This window comes from Carica papaya, chromosome 2 (genome assembly GCF_054855325.1).
Source record: "Carica papaya isolate Zhongbai chromosome 2, ASM5485532v1, whole genome shotgun sequence".
Taxonomy (NCBI): Eukaryota; Viridiplantae; Streptophyta; class Magnoliopsida; order Brassicales; family Caricaceae; genus Carica; species Carica papaya.
Window position 1 is genome coordinate 3236083 of NC_142310.1, and position 16911 is coordinate 3252993.

At 37.0% G+C, this 16911-nt stretch overlaps 2 protein-coding genes across 3 annotated transcripts; both read left to right on the top strand.

Annotated features, from left to right (window-relative positions):
• The first annotated feature begins 351 nt into the window (after nt 1-351).
• LOC110819266 (Leucine-rich repeat protein kinase family protein) lies at nt 352-4693 on the top strand. The gene is made up of 2 exons (XM_022048391.2): nt 352-2557; nt 2976-4693. Exons 1-2 carry the CDS (start codon nt 1083-1085, stop codon nt 4420-4422), a joined length of 2922 nt encoding a protein of 973 aa, XP_021904083.1. The 5' UTR covers nt 352-1082; the 3' UTR covers nt 4423-4693.
• Nucleotides 4694-11693: 7000 nt separating this feature from the next.
• LOC110819356 (U-box domain-containing protein 62-like) lies at nt 11694-16824 on the top strand. Of its 2 annotated transcripts, XR_015816829.1 has the most exons (9): nt 11694-12532; nt 12661-12919; nt 13596-13677; nt 14682-14739; nt 14825-14913; nt 15113-15208; nt 15297-15367; nt 15711-15805; nt 16399-16824. XR_015816829.1 is itself a non-coding variant. In XM_022048519.2 (8 exons), exons 1-8 carry the CDS (start codon nt 11971-11973, stop codon nt 16520-16522), a joined length of 1341 nt encoding a protein of 446 aa, XP_021904211.1. In that variant the 5' UTR covers nt 11697-11970; the 3' UTR covers nt 16523-16824. The 2 variants fall into 2 exon arrangements, 1 of the variants encoding a protein (XP_021904211.1); XM_022048519.2 differs by lacking the exon at nt 15711-15805 and having other exon boundaries at nt 11697-12532.
• Nucleotides 16825-16911: the final 87 nt, after the last annotated feature.

The following is a 16911-nucleotide window of genomic DNA, read 5'->3' on the forward strand; positions in this document are numbered from 1 at the left end:
ATAATATAAATATTTCGAGACTGTATCATGTATTATATATATAACATACTTATGCTGTGCTCTCAATGTATTAATTATTTTGGGGCATTCGTGTTTTAGTATTTAGTGTTTAATATGATTGCAAATCAGCTGATTAATGGTGGGTTTTAGGATGAATTAAGGGCGTGTTTGGGAGATTGAAGAAAAGAGAGGAGCTCTCCCCGATACCTATCCTCAATAGGAAAAAAACGACTGCGTTTTGCCACGTCGGAGTATTCGCACCGGTATGATTTTGCCACGTGTAAACCACAATAAATGAGCCCCACCCACCCACCTGGTCCACGTTCATTTTCCCGTTAATAAAAACTTCTCCTTTACTCCTCCCCCATTTCTCTCTCTCTCTCTCTCGAAATTCATGCCTCAGACAGACTACCACGACTGACCAGTTTCCTAAGCCCCTCTCCTCCCTACCTCTCTCCGCCGTCTTCCGGTGAACTTCTGCCGTGTTTCAGCTGAGTCTTGACTGGTGTCGGGTGACCCCTTTAAGGCTCCGGTGGAGACTGCTAAGTGCTTGCTTATCAAATGCTCTGCTTGTAGCTTCTCATAGTTCTCAGATCGAGACCTTCTCTCAAGTCTTTTCTTCGTGTTACCTCTTTCTAGTTTTGGAAGCTTTTTTTGCTGCTCTTTGAAAAACAACGTTGCTTTTTAAGAGTTTCTCCGGCTTGTTTCAGAGATATACCTTCTAATTAAAGAAAAAAAATCTAATCACTTTCATATAGGTTTCTTTTGATGGGTGGGGTGGGTTTGGTCGATGTTGGAAGGTCTGTACACTCTCTCATTTGGTAATGCAACTGGGTTTTAGTGTTTTCGTTTGAAAGTATCCGCCCTGGCTCTCGTCACGGCTTCAAATCTAGCCGTTACTCAATTTTCCCTTGTTTTATTTTCTGGGAATTCCGTCTGCAGTTTCATTTTTGCTTGTTTTTAAGCTGAAAGTTGGCCATTTTGATTTCTGTTTTCTTCTGGGTCTGTTGCATTTTTCCTTTGAAGTAACGATGGGTTTGTAAATTTGTCTCATCTTGGACCTCTGTTTGAGAAACTGGAAAATGCTGGTAATGTTGAGCATGAGAAACCTGCTTACTTTACTGGGGCTGCTGTTATTAGCTCCACTTCTGGTGAGATCTTTGAACCCGTCTTTAAACGACGACGTTCTGGGCCTAATCGTGTTCAAGGCAGACATTCAAGATCCAAAGCAACAGCTCGCATCTTGGAACGAAGACGACGATAGTCCTTGTGGCTGGTACGGTATCAAATGCAACCCGAGATCCAACCGCGTCACGGAGCTCACTCTCGACGGATTGTCTCTCTCGGGTCGGATCGGCCGTGGCCTCTTGCAGCTCCAGTTCCTTCGTAAGCTCTCTCTTTCTAAGAACAACCTTACTGGTAATGTGAGCCCGATACTGCTCAGGCTTGAAAACCTTAGAATCATCGACTTGAGCGAGAATGGTCTTTCGGGCCCCATCCCTGAAGATTTCTTTCAACAATGTGGGTCCTTAAGAGCAATTTCTTTGGCAAACAACAAGTTTTCTGGCAAGATTCCTGGTAGTTTGACCTCATGTTCGTCTCTTGCTATTTTTAATGTATCTTCCAATCAGTTTTCGGGTTCTCTTCCATCTGGGATTTGGTCTTTGAATATTCTTAGATCTCTTGACTTGTCTAGTAATTTGTTAGAAGGAGAGATTCCTAAAGGGATTGATAGTATGAATAATTTGCGCGTGATTAACTTGAGTAAGAACAGATTATCTGGGTCTGTTCCTGCTGGAATTGGAAGCTGTTTGTTGTTAAAATATATTGATCTTAGCGATAATGCGCTATCTGGGTTCCTACCAGAGTCAATGCAGAAGCTTAGTTCGTGTAATCATCTGAACTTGCGGAAGAACTCGCTTGAAGGTGAGGTCCCTAACTGGCTTGGAGAACTGAGGAACCTGGAGAATTTGGATCTTTCTTCAAATAAGTTTTCCGGTCTGGTTCCCCATTCTATTGGTAACCTTCAGTCACTGAAGATGATGAATTTTTCTGCAAATGGTGTTACTGGAAACTTGCCTGAATCTTTGGTCAATTGCACCAACCTTTTGGCCTTAGATTTTAGCCAAAATTCCATGACTGGTGATCTTCCGGGATGGCTTTTTCAATCGAATTTGCAACATGTTTCACTTTCCAGGACTAACACTGGAATAATGGATAGTCCCTTTTCTTCGTCAGTTGGGAATTCCATTCAGAAGCTTCAGGTCTTGGATTTATCACACAATTCATTATCTGGTGAGCTTAGAATTGGTATCAGAGTTTTGGGTGACTTGCAGGTCTTGAATCTGTCTAGGAACTCTCTTGTTGGTAATATTCCAGCTTCTATTGGAGAGTTCAAGGACTTGACTGTTCTTGATTTGAGTTGCAATAAGCTCAACGGAAGCATTCCTCTTGAAATTGGAGGATCTATTTCTTTGAAAGAATTGAGGCTGGAGGGCAACTTCCTAGATGGGAAAATTCCTACTTCAATTGGAAACTGTTCTTCACTTCAAGCTTTGTAAGTTTCCTAACTTTTCTTGCTCTATTTTGTTTTGAATTAAGCTTCTTTTGCTTCTATCTTATAGTGTTCAAATTAATCTGTCCTATTCACATTATGGTCTTATTATTTTGAAGGATTAAAGCCTTTTTCATCTCTCTTTTGATGAGGTAATGTTAGAGTCATTGAATTTTGAGCCTTTTAGACCATAGGGTTTGCAAACTAAAAACTGAAGCTTCAAAATTTTTACATCCTTCAAAATTTGTAGTATATTTAATTAAATTATAGGAAAAAATCTCATTTTGTTGTTCAGTTTATGCTTCAACATTCTGCTGTCATTTTCATTCTAAATCAAGTATTGCTGAAGGCTAGTATTGTTCTTTCATCATTCTGATAGTTCCTCTTTCCTGTTTGACTCTCTTCTTATGGTTGAATTTAGGATCCTGGCACAGAACAAGCTGGATGGCCCTGTACCTGTAGAGATGGCAAAACTAACAAACCTACAAGATGTAGACTTGTCATTTAACAACCTCACTGGAACGCTACCCAAGCAGTTAGCCAATCTTGCACACCTCTACAACTTCAACATATCCCACAACCATTTGCAAGGTGAACTACCTGCTGGGTTTTTTAACACCATTTCACCCTATTCTGTCTCTGGTAATCCATCCCTATGTGGTTCGGCTGCCAATAAGTCTTGTCCAGCAGTTCTTCCTAAGCCCATCGTCCTCAATCCCAACTCAACTTCAGAAGCAAGTTCTGGGGTAATAGCTCCCAATTTGAGTCACAAAAGAATAATCCTCAGCATATCTTCCCTCATTGCTATAGGTGCAGCTGCTGTCATTGTTATTGGGGTGATTGCAATCACTGTCCTCAATCTTCGTGTTCGGGCATCAGCATCTCGATCCGCTGCAGCTCTTGCCTTATCTGCTGGGGATGACTTCAGCCGATCCCCAACTACAGATGCCAACTCTGGAAAACTTGTTATGTTTTCTGGTGAACCCGACTTCAGCACAGGAGCACATGCTTTGCTCAACAAGGATTGTGAGCTTGGACGTGGTGGCTTCGGAGCAGTTTATCGGACGGTTCTTCGAGATGGGCAACCAGTTGCTATCAAGAAGCTCACAGTCTCAAGTCTTGTCAAGTCCCAAGAAGATTTTGAAAGGGAAGTGAAGAAACTAGGAAAAGTCAGGCACCCTAATCTTGTGGCGCTCGAAGGATATTACTGGACTCCATCATTGCAGCTTCTAATTTCTGAGTTTGTTTCTGGTGGAAGTTTGTATAAGCATCTACACGAAGGCTCAGGGGCAAACTTCCTTTCATGGAATGAAAGATTCAATATAATTCTTGGGACAGCAAGAAGCCTAGCTCATTTGCACCAGTCAAACATCATTCACTACAACATAAAATCGAGCAACGTTTTGATTGACAGTTCAGGGGAGCCAAAAGTGGGAGATTATGGCCTAGCAAGGTTGTTGCCAATGCTGGACAGATATGTTTTAAGCAGCAAGATCCAGAGTGCACTTGGCTACATGGCACCTGAGTTTGCCTGCAGAACAATAAAGATAACTGAGAAATGTGATGTTTACGGGTTTGGTGTGTTAGTTCTTGAGGTTGTTACTGGAAAGAGGCCTGTTGAATACATGGAAGATGATGTCGTGGTGCTTTGTGACATGGTTAGAGGAGCACTGGAAGAAGGTAAAGTGGAGGAATGTGTGGATGGTAGGCTACAGGGGAAGTTCCCAGTTGAGGAGGCAGTTCCAGTGATGAAACTTGGTTTGATCTGCACTTCCCAAGTACCATCAAATCGGCCAGACATGGGAGAAGTAGTTAAAATATTGGAGCTAATTAGATGCCCTTTAGACAGCCCAGAGGAGCTGGTATAAACTTAACTAATATATTGAACAACTGAGAGAGAGTATTTACAATGAATTGTCCGGCGAAGAGGAATCCGGTTTGTTCATTTTAGTAGAGAAGAAGATTTGATTGTTGGAAAAAGATTTCCCCTTGTTTTGTTGTATTGTTTATCCACTTTTCAGTTTTAAGTTGTAGCTTCTTCTCTGTCATAGCTAAGATACCGGATTCCTTTTCACCGGGTTCCAATTTGGGACCCTTTTGGATATTATTACCCAATTACCAAGCTTATCTCTTGATGCATTTCTCGCTTGTTTTATTCTGATTATGAGCTAACTGCAGCACTAACTTGTGACCGAGCAAAAACTTAATTAGCAGAGACAGCACCTCCTTAGCAGTAGCCCATGGCATGTGAGCTTGGAAAGTTCTTATCTTCAGCTTATTACTTGTGTAATTCCAACTGTTGATCTAGTTTCCTATTTGGTTGATGCTTTTCGCCAACAAGGTTTCCCATTTTTAACTAGAAGACATAACAACAGATCAAAATACCCAACAAAACCCTACATCTGAAATTTCCCCTTGGAAGAGAGTGAAACTAAACAAGGCTTCCGTTTTACTTCGAATCAAGTGTTCAAAGTTGAACTTCCAGTAGTGGTTCATTTCAATCAAAAAAGCTTAAAGTAATGTTTTTTACATTCCAACAAAAGCAACAGTGGAGGTAATAAAAAATTGCACATTTGCAAGTCAAAAGTTGAGCTAAGAGGCAGAAGATTAGTAAAATCAAGATTCTTCGGCATCCACTTGGAAAGAAGAAATCTTAAAGTGCTTCTCTCAATAAAAAAGAAAAGAAAAGAAATCCAAAGTGCTGAATAGAAAAATACAGAAGGTCATAGAAAACATAATGGGAAATTTGAGATTAAAGAAAGAAACAGGTTTTGAATTAAAAGATGATGATGGTGTAGCCATGGACATAAAATATTATACTATAATGCTGTCGGAATTTAGAAAAAAAAAAAAAACCTGTTAATTGTTTTAGACCCATGCGTGGAGGGGTTTTTAGTTTAATCCTCACTTTTGATTAAAGTTGGATTCTTGGTCAGGCCCTTCTTCAATGGCGCTGTTCCCAATGATATTTTTTAAACCCTAATCACAATTTTTTAATCTTTCATCTTTAATACCACATGGGTTTTGTTATCTCTTCATTGCTTCTTTATAATGTTCATTGTCTTCAACCTTCTACCTTTAGTGCTCATGAAACACCTTTAAACAACTACCCTAATGCCTATGAAGATAAAATAGAGAAAAAAGAACTGATAAATTCAAACAAAATGAAACTAATCACTGGAAAAAAGAACTGGTTTTAACATTATTTTATATTCTAATTCAAAATTATAGCAGAATGATTCTACATATATGTTATTATAAATTTCTACATTTGATTAACATGAAATGACCCTCTTTCAAATCTGTTTACAGAATTATTTGGAGGAAGAGAAAAATATAAAAAATTGATAGCCATGTGGTTGGATTACTTGAGCATGGGTTGTTGTCTTTATTGCAGTTAGCAATACATTGTTTATATGGTGTTGGGCCCAAGAGAAAAGCTAAATAGAGAATTAGAATTGTCATTATCAACAAGCAGATCACATGGGTCCTTAAATAATCCTCTCTTCTGTTAAAGATGGGAGAATATATATATATATATATATATATATATATAGAATACTACAAATTCATGTTCATCATTACTCCCACTGACAGGAATAACATACCTACTCCTCTGTACTCATACCACTTTTCAAAGTGTAAAGACAATGCTATTGGTTCACTCCAATTTCTTGGATTTTAACCTCACAACTCAATTTTCATGGCTAAAGTAACCGATGGAAATTTTGAAAAAAATATGTAAAAGCCTGCTCCCACTAATGGGAAAAATAAAGTGTATGTTTGGGAGAAAGCATCATTATATTTAGGAGGATATTAATTACAAAAAGAAATCTGCCTTCTATACAAGTTTCATTTATTATTATTATTCTATCTTTTTTTTTTTTCTTTTCTCTCTTCTTTTAGGTATTCCATGCTTTACTGAGATGCAAAAATGATACCTTTCCACTTTTGTTTATGTGGGGAGTTGAGGTTGTACAATTGTTTAGATTGATGAGTGGAGCTAAAAAGAAAGATCCCCTCAAAAGGAAGAAAAAATAATTGAATTGTGTTCTTATCTTTTTTCAGCTTTCAATTTTATGTGTTGTTATTGTCCAAGGGAAATTTGAGAAATATACATTTGGAAAATAGCAACCAAGTTCAAAGAAATCCATCTTAAAAAGCATGTGAGGGAGATTGAAAATTGCTTTCATAAGAACACCATTAACTTTCTGCAACTTTTCTTTTCAATGTGTCAAATGTTTATTCATGACCCAAGGGAAAGATTTGGAAAAGGATAAAAGCTAATATCAGCGAAATTATATTGCCACTTCTCATTACTATGAGACCCAGAAAAAAACTAACCTTTATATTTGACAACAGCCAAATAGTTTCTTTTACACAAAAAAATTTTTTTCATTGATCCCAAAAAGTAAGAACTATGAGATGATGAAGATTTAATTTCTAATCATCATCCTTCCAAGATGTTTTTACCTAATTTTCTTGACCTACAATTCTTACCTTTTATCTCAAAAAAATTTCCTTTTTCTTCACCTTACAGTGCAAGGCAGTAAAAGAGAATATATATCTTAATCCTACCCTAATTACTCATTTTCCTCAATTCATTGTCTATGTTTCATCCCAATCACCATCCCAATCTTGTTCCCAACCTTCTGCTGTTTCTACATTGTCAGCCGTTACAGAATCTGGCTGTGCCATTTCAAGCTCCTTATAGGGGATTCCATCAACCTGCTTTCCCATTTTCATCGTCTTGCAGCAGGCCCATGTCAAGCCAATAATCAGAGGAGCTGTGAGCAACAGATAGACTCCATTGACTGGGGTGGCAAAAGAAGGAAAATGCTGAAAAATGTTACCATTTCGTGTAGGAGACTGCATGCTAATTGTACATTCACCATTTCCAGCATTTAATACAATGGAATAACCACCTCCATTATTAGCTGAGATATTGACCTGAAACCGGAAAAATAATTTACTTCGTCACATACTGAGCATCTAAGCCATAGAAGAAAAACTTCAAATGGCTGGCTTAACCATTGTTTAGCCGCCTCAATTGTTTCCATTGACAAGTGAACATTTCACTTCTCATTGGAGCAGCTTTGAATAGAAAACAATAGCGTTTTTGAACCATACCTTCTTTGTCTGGTATCCTGATATTTCAATTTCATCATAAGTATTCTCAAGAGTTGATAATGTGACATTCACTTTCAAAGTACTTCCTCCACCATTCTTGACAATGAGAAACAAGTCTCCAGAAGCTGAATAAGAAAAGGGATTGTTTTACTTAGTTTTCCATTTTATGAAACAATGAACTAGGCCAAAATTACCATGTAAGACAGTACAGAAACCAGATAAGAACTAGTTTAACATCTTCGCGATATTTCATTCTCAAGGTAGAAAGAGAAATGAATTGAGGAACTTGTTGTATAAGCTTTCATTGCATACAAACTCAAAGCATATTATGCATCATGACATGTGAAAACAAAAGAGGAAGCGTAAGATTTATATTGCCTATATCTTCCAAGTCCTTTCATTCCCCATCCAATTCTATATGGTGCATTCCATTACAAGGTTAATTTACTAGGTAGAGTCATTTCCTACATAGAAAATAATGAGCACACATCAAAGTATGGTTTTAAATTTAGAATCTAACTCACACATAAGACAGCTTACAACATATCTTTCATCTGCAGCCTGTATGTTTTGTGTTGCAACCCATTTTGCAACATTATGGGCCTGCTCAGTAGTATAACTCTGGGAAAATGCAGTTTATAAAAAGACAATCAGGAATATGGGCCTGCATTTAATATAGTTTAAGAACCTCATCAGAAGGGTTCAACCCCCTACTAGTTTAGAAACTATTCTTATTTTCAGATCCAAAGGAGATTCCTACTTGACGAAGTAGTTGTTTCATGTTTATCCAAAAGTTGTAAATATAATCAAAATGGAAATTCATCTCTATTGATCAATAAGTCATTCCGTCAGGAAATTGACATATGAAATCAAAAGGTTCTCAGAACTAAAACTGCAATGCAGTCAGAAGCATTTTTTAAGGAAACAGAACAATACTCATATGATTTTGGCAAGCAAGAGCCTCCAAACCGAACTGAATATGAAGTCAAGTCTCTAAGTTTCGAGAAGGAAAAAATTAACAAAGTAACCGAGGGAACTGGAAAACAAACACCAAATGGGTGGGGCTAGCACTGAAGATGGATAAATAATCATCTAGGTTGATACCAGTAGCATATTAAAGGAAAACTAAGGACGAAAATAATAAAAAATGGAGGAAGTCCTTCAAGATGAAAGTAAGAAGAACATCAAAGTAGAAATAAAAAAGCTTCCTATCCTAACTCAGATATGCTAATAATATTTTGATTGAAATAGAAAAACCAAAGCTGGAGGACTTTGAAGTGATTATTAAGGTAGCATTTGCCAATCTTTTGTGATAAACCAACAAGTTTACAGCTGAAATTTAACACCATCAGATATTCTAAACAAGTATTTTATCAAAGGAGTAAGAAAATTAGGAAACAGATAACTAATGATGCCCTCAATAAATATAGTCTAACTTCATACAAACAGAACTATGAATTTGGGTAAGCAGACACAGTGCACATACAGACTCTAGATGACTTCTTAGGAGGAAATAGGGGATCTGCCCGGAGCAGAAGTTGATCCAATCATTTGGGTCCGAAACAAAAGAATGCACCCTATCAAATCATTCACAAGACCTTGGCTTCTTCATAAGGTCCACTCGGTATGATTAAATTGGATTTCCAACTTTGATGGACAACTCATTTTTGAAAAACTTTATATAGTTTTATCATTAATGGCAGAATTTCCTGCTGAGATCCAAGTCCTGTGGGAATGAGGGCTGCAATCAACAATTCAAAAGCACAACCAAAGACTAGGTATTTTCTAATATGGGGCAAGGACGAGGAAGATAGAAAATCATCCTTAAGGCACACAATCTCATCATTCATTATGCTCAGGATTCATGACAAGATAAATTAATTCTTGAAAAATTGATCTTCTTCTGAAGTTGTATTGCACAAAATGGTATTTCAAACACGACAAAACACCCATGCTTGATATATAATTCCAGAGCTTCATCATTGAGATAAACCTTGAAATGCTGAAAGAATATAACTCCCCCTTCCTCATATTCTTCGTTCTATGAAAGTTAACAGTTAACCTGAGTGATACTAGACATTAACTTAAGTTGGATGGACCTAGCAAAAAAAAAACATTCATAGTGGTTAACTTTCTTAGTTGGAATAGTCACAACGAGATAATACCCAACCTAACCTAAGGCTGGACAACTAATCAGAGTACTTCATTTAAAGCTTATTTAAAGCGTTACTGGAATCTTAACATCTTTTCTTCCTATAGTTCTAGGCATTTATTTTAAAACTCTTCCCTAGGTACATCAAATCTTCCTAGTCTCAACTGAAAAATGCATCATCCTCTCACCAAGATCTTCACTTAGGACCATTGACGAAAAATGTTCATCTCAATTATTCCTTCTCAGAAGTCAGAATAGTAGCTGCAAACAGACATATATATACATACATACATACATACATATATATATAATACACATAAGCACTTAAGAAAAAAGGTGAAACCTTGTTACTCTATTTGGAGTAGCAAATAAGCAACAAAAAGAAACCCTCAAAAGTCAACAGGACAGCAGCCCTCAGAGCTACTACTCATTTGGCCTCAACTCTCCTTCTATTCCCAATCAATTTCTACGCTTGAAGTATTTCATATACGTAATTATCCTATGACCAGCAGTTATACACATCAACATCTATATAATGATTAACTGTAGAAATTAGCTAATAAGCAGAACTGAAAATCATTCCAAACTAAACAAAAGGATAGCAGGAAAGCAATACGACAATTAAGCAGCAAATAGAATACCGCCAGGTGATGAACCAAGGCAAGCAGTAATATTTCCAAGATCATGGCAGGGATTCAAGCAATCCTGGCTAGTGAAGCCATCACCACCAGTTGGCTCAGGAGCAGGAGACGTCTCAGCCGTCTGATCATCCTTCTGGTTGACTGGTTTCTCATTTGTCAACCGAGATACCTATAAGACACATTAAAAAACAACCACCCCAACTATAACTTCTTTATATACAACACAAAACAATCAACGAAAGCCATGAAAGAAAAATGTTAGCTTTAGAAGAAAAGAAGATTTGATAATAGCATACCAGCGAAAGAGGTTTCTGATTCTTGGCTCCTAATTTTCGGATACTGTTTAGGAAAGACGCATTGGATCCATGGGTTATTATCAGAAATAATAAATAAGTTAAGAGAATTCTCTTTTGATTTTGATGCATCGTTATTAACTAAAAACAAACTGGGTCCTTAGGTTTTCAGCAGATACACAGTAAATAAGATGGCGATTATAAGGTAGACGAAGACCTATTAAACACGAAGCCATGGAGTTCGTCAAAAGTCAACGCAGATACCCAATTGTCTTCTTTTTCATCTTCTTGTTCCACATTCCTTAGCAGTTTCGTCGTAAAATCCGCAGTTAATCAGAGTTCTTGTCACTATAACAGTTCCATGTTTCCTTTTCTGAAGATTGGCCGTCAATCAATTTCTTTTTTAAAAAAATATTAAATTTGTTTCTGTAAAAATATTTAATTTCATTTTCTTCTACAATTTTAATCTTTATATTTTTTTAAAAAAATTATTTTAAACTCGTACCATTAATGAAGATATTGTCTGATAATGAATTGAACAAATTTCTTTTTTTCTGATTTGGGCAAATTTTGATATTACATATCGATATTAGTAATAAAAAATTAAATTAAATTATTTATAAAAATATAGAAAATAAAATTATAAAAAAAATATAATATTTGGAACCAGCATAAATATTTTAAAATAATACGGGAGGAATTTAATTTTTTAGTGCAAAAAAAAATCTCATTGTGTTACGTGGCAGTTTTCTTACGTGGCAAGATTCCAGATTACGATTCCCAAGTGGGGCCCGCATTTTAATCTTCTTGACACAGTCATTTCATGCGCGGGGGCCCACTCCAGTTAGACTACGTCATCTTTTCTGTCAAAAACGGCGTCGTTTTTCTCTCGAGGCAAAACCTCGAGGGTTCTCGGTTAAACGACATCGTTCTTCGCTGGTTCCATTTCCTCTGTTGTCGTCGTCTCCTTGCCTTCCCCAAAATGAAAACCCGCCCTCTCAGGAGTCCGGCCTGAGCTTCCCTTCTCTCCCAATTCCAGACCCCTAGTTTTCAAGAAGAAAAAATTCTCCATTTTTGGCCAAGCCCCTTTTAGTAACCCGCAAATTATGATTCATTAGGTTTTTTTTTTCTTCGAGTGGTATTAGACTTGTAAATTTTTAGTTTTGATTTCGTTAGTTTTTTTTTCCTCTCAATCCCAAAATGTCGTCCAAGGAAATCTCGATGGTCCCCCCGCAAAGGCTTGACAACGGGCTAAATCCCCAGCTCGTTTTCCAAGACGACGGCCCACTTCGTTTCCGGGTTGCTGACCCAGGCCCCGGCTCCAAGACACGCGAGTCAACCGCTTTCATCGACCACAAGCTCTTCTCCCTCGACCGCGACCGGTACTTCTCCGCCCCTCAAGCCCCGGAATTTCGCCGAACGTTGTATTCGAACGGGCCTTCCCGCAGGCAGGACCCACATGAGACTGGCGATTCCGATGCCGATGAGGAAGAAGATGATGACGTCGATGACGAAGACGACGACCCCGAGGAGGTCGATGAAGGCGATGCTGACGCCCAAGTCCTTGGCCTCGTAACCCTTGATAGTACTAACAAAAGCAACAGTATTAGTTCTAATACTAATCCCAACACCAACAATAATAACAACACTAACGGCGGTGCTTCTAGTAATCTTAACAATAACGATAATGGAGCTGCAAGCGATGGTGGTGTAAATGGGGATAAATTGGGAAATGGAAAAACCAGACACCTTTCTGTTTTTGGTAAGAAATGGTAGCTCTTGCGTCTCTGTTTCTTCTTCTCATTTTTCATTTCCTAATTAGAAATACTATAATTGTTTTCTCGTCTGTGTTTGTTTTTATTGAGATGGACTGCTATTTTGGGATGGTAGGATCGGGTGGGGAGATGATGATGAAGGAAGGTAACACGGGACAGTCTGTGAATATTAACTCAAATAATGCTGAGACCATTGGGGAGCCCGATGGAGATGTCTATTACTCGCAGTATTTGCAAGCTACGGAAGGGGCCGGTTGTTCTTTGCAGAAAGATGTGGCTGCAGAGAATGGTTGTGGGTTTAGTGGGAGGAAAGATTCTTCTTTTTCCATTGAATCAGGGGAGTCATTGAGGGCGATTTTCTCAGACCCTGTCACGTAAGTTAAATTTCCTATTAGATCTTGTGAGTTGTTGGCATATTTCCTTGTAGCAGTTTGATATTTATATAGCAACATTAACTGAGATGGTGAGTTTCCTTGAGAAAAATCAGTGGTAGCAGGTGGCTCAGATTAAAATATATTGTCAAGATATTGTTGTTGCCGGTCCCAAATGATGGAAAGCCTGAAGAAGTTGATTTTTTTTTCTCTGAATTGCAGCATCTTCTGTTATAAATATATTTTGTAGTTTATTTGTTGGTTACAACAGGTGGTCATAAAAGGTTGGTATAATATGCCTGGCCAAGAAGTGCTCAACGAGCATAACCATTTACTCAATAAGATAAGGAAGTAAAAATATTTATGAATGATTTGCAATTGTCATTGGCATTACGTGTGCAACTGAAACATGAATACATTCAACATTTAGTGATAGCATGAACTTCACCACATATAGCAACAAATACTAAAATGCAGCTAGGCTAGTATGCTTAACTAAACAGTTTCTTTGTGCTTTAAGTAACATTTGACGCCTTGCAAGATGTGAGGTCATTGAGGATAATCTAAAACAACTTATATGTATTGCCGTTAGATATGTCTTTCATCTGAATATCAACTGCTTGTTATGAGAATAATAAAACTGTTATCTTTACGATGCATTCTACTTTTCAAATTTCAGTGGAGCTCTTATGGATGATGCGATGATTTTACCTTGCGGACATTCTTTTGGAGCTGGCGGGTTACAGCATGTCCATAGAATGGTATTCTTGGGTGTACTACACTTAATTTTTCCTATGTAATATGTTATTTTATGAATTCTTTTAGGAGTACAAAACTATATTGAACTAATGAACTGAATAACGCAGAACCAACTCATAGATGGGCTAGTTTTTCCACTAGTTGTCTATTCCTAGAAATCGTCTATGAAAATTTAGTTGTTACACTACCTGTCATCCTGAGTTTTTTTAGCTAAGACATTTGGCAAATCTATGAGCTGAAATACTGCTTTAACATTTCCTTAGCTGTGAGCTAGTTGAAAAATATGGTGATGCTTTAGTTGGCATTAAAATTTTGAATGTTGAAACATACCTGTCTTTTTTTACACAATTATGATCAGCACAGTTAATGAAATAATTTGAGAGAAAAGAGTTATAATATTATAAACAAGGCAAGCACCAAGAGGTTTCTGCCAGTGTACAAAGGAAGGTTTACTTATTACCAAAGAGAAAGCAGAATAATATAATGGTCCCCTAGGTCCTCCACAGAATTAAGAGGATAATCATTAGATAAAATAGTTAATATCCGGAACCAATGACATCTAATACTAGCAAAAGGGGACATAATGTAATGAAAACCCTCTAGTTCCTTTCTTTCCCAATCACGCAAATGAGAGCAATTGGATTGAGTGACATAATCTTCTTACTAGATATGCAAGCCCTATTCACTGTGCCCATAACTCATCCGCTATCAAAACTTCTAGCCTTTGCACACCTAATAAGGAGATGGTTGTCTTGAATCCTTTACTGTTGGTGAAATATAACCGATAATATGTTTTTCTTAAGTTGTTTTTAAAAGAAGAAAAATTTTGCTCCATATGGATAAGTATTTGTTTTCCTGCTTGCTGTTGATTTATTTTCTTCTTTGCTTGATTTCCTTAGTCTCAATTCACGGAAAAAATTTGTTTGTCCAGTTGGCAATTACTCCTTTTATTTAAATTTTATGGTTATTTCTGTACTGATTTTGATTTTATGCAAATTTTCATCAGAAAGCTTGCTACACTTGTTCACATCCAGTGTCAGAAGAGTCAATAGCTCCCAATCTCTGTAAGTAATTCTGCTGTTGTTGTGGCAGAAGATTGACATCCTCTTAAAATTGTTATTCTCTTACTATGCTGGTGGACTTTTCCAGCTCTCCGAGCTGCAGTGCAGGCATTCCGTAGGGAAGACGAGTTACAATTTTACCGCTCATCTAAAAGGAAGAGAGAGAAATTCGACAAGGTTTGCTTCTTTGTGCTTCATTACAAGATTTAATTCAAATTGTGAAAAAGTAGAGGAGTATGACAGTTATGAAAGGGAGCAGACTTGGTGATTATCACTCATTTTCTTGTTAAATGAGGGGAAAAATAGTGAATCAAATTCCCAATTCACCTTCATCATGTGGTTTTTTTTTTTGTTTGCTCCTCCTCTTAATTTGTAGGACAAGGCTAGCTATGGTGAATCGACTCTAACAGATACTCCAAGGAGTAGAGGTGTTCAATTTCCATTTGCTGTGACAGACCGGGTTATCATTAAGGTTTATTTTATAATGCACTTATAATTTTTGCTTATAATGCATACTTTCTTGTTGGTGGAAGTTTATGAATTAAGGAAATATGAATCAGGGGAATAAAAGGACACCACAGCGCTTTGTAGGACGCGAAGCTGTTGTAACTACCCAATGCCTAAACGGATGGTTAGTATGAAATTTAATAATCTATTCTTTCCTTGGTAGTTGAGATGAAATTGTGTTGTGCATTTGTTTTGCATAGTTGTATAATTTTTATTGCTCTCATTGTCAATCTACTTTATCTTAGGTGCCCTTGTGACATGCTGTATATCTGAATGTTGACTTAAGATAATGCTTTTGATCATTATTTTCCTGCTAGGGAGGATAGAGTGCGTTCACCCTTGAGATTAAATTGCCCAAGAATTGCCTGCAGTCTTCCAACATTCTTGAAACTTTATTGAGTCAAAATTTGGGATATTTTATGCACTTTTCTTTTCTTATAACATATAAAAAAAAACTTGTGTTGCAGGTTCCTTACCCTTTTAACACATGCATAAGAATTCTGGAAATAGCAAGTTGTTATCTCGGCAGGATGAGTTAATTCTGATTATAGATTTTCCCCAGGTTGAACTTTTATCTTAAAATGAAGGAATCCTTAATTTTCATTTCATTTAGAAACTTATAAGCTAAGGTGAATCTTCTTGCTTCTCAGAGTTATTTTTGACTCTAGTTCAATCAGTTAGACCTTTCTCTAGTTGTTGGTGCCTGCCTTGATTATACCTATTGTATTGTCGTATCATATTAGCAGAAACCAAGATTTTCAGAGCTTATAATTTTGAATTTATCTTTTTTGAAACAAAAAATATATATGTATGCATTTACACGCACCAAAGGGGTGTAAATCCATGCACAAAAGAATATGTTCATATCAATCAGTGTCAGTAAGGTCCTGAAGAAAAATAAAGATGATGACCCTTAAAAAACTTAGGGTTAAAATCAGCTATCCTTAATCTTATCAAATTTGACATATAAACTTGAATTGATTGTGGCTTTTTATATAATTCATTCGGTAGCTTCTCCTAGATAAAACATAGCAAATTGCTTTGCCAGGCAAATACTGGTAGTAGGCCTGAGCTGTTTATCAATATTGCTTTTTATCTTCCGTTTCTTGTTTAATTCACTTTCTTGTCCTTTTCCACCCCAAATCTCATCTACAGGTATGTTGTAAAGACATTGGACAATGCAGAGAGCGTTAAGTTGCAGTATCGTTCACTTGCCAAGTTGCCAAATGATCCATCCTCAAAAGCAATGTCAAGCAAGATGGCAGCAAACTGGCTCTAGAATTTTTGTTTTTGGGCCAAGCAAAATGAAGCAGTTATACTGATAACCAATATGCGCGTTTAACCTAACTGTTCTACTTTTAGGTTTCTGCTTTCATTTTTCTGTACTTGCAATTGACATTGGTATACTCCCTTGTAAATTACAGGTCCTTCCAAGCTTTGTTCTAGCTAGAATGACATTTTAACCAGTATAAAGTCCGCGATCCCTGTAAACTTTTTTTTTTTTTTTTTTTTGTATCAGACCAATATTAATGTATATTTAGTAATATCTGTTATCATATTTAGAGTTAATTTGCAGGTGAAGCTTATTGCTGTTTTCTGTTTGTGCATGTGCTCATACAGGCACCAGAAGCCTTATAACAAAAAAAAAAAAGTAATTTCCAAATATTT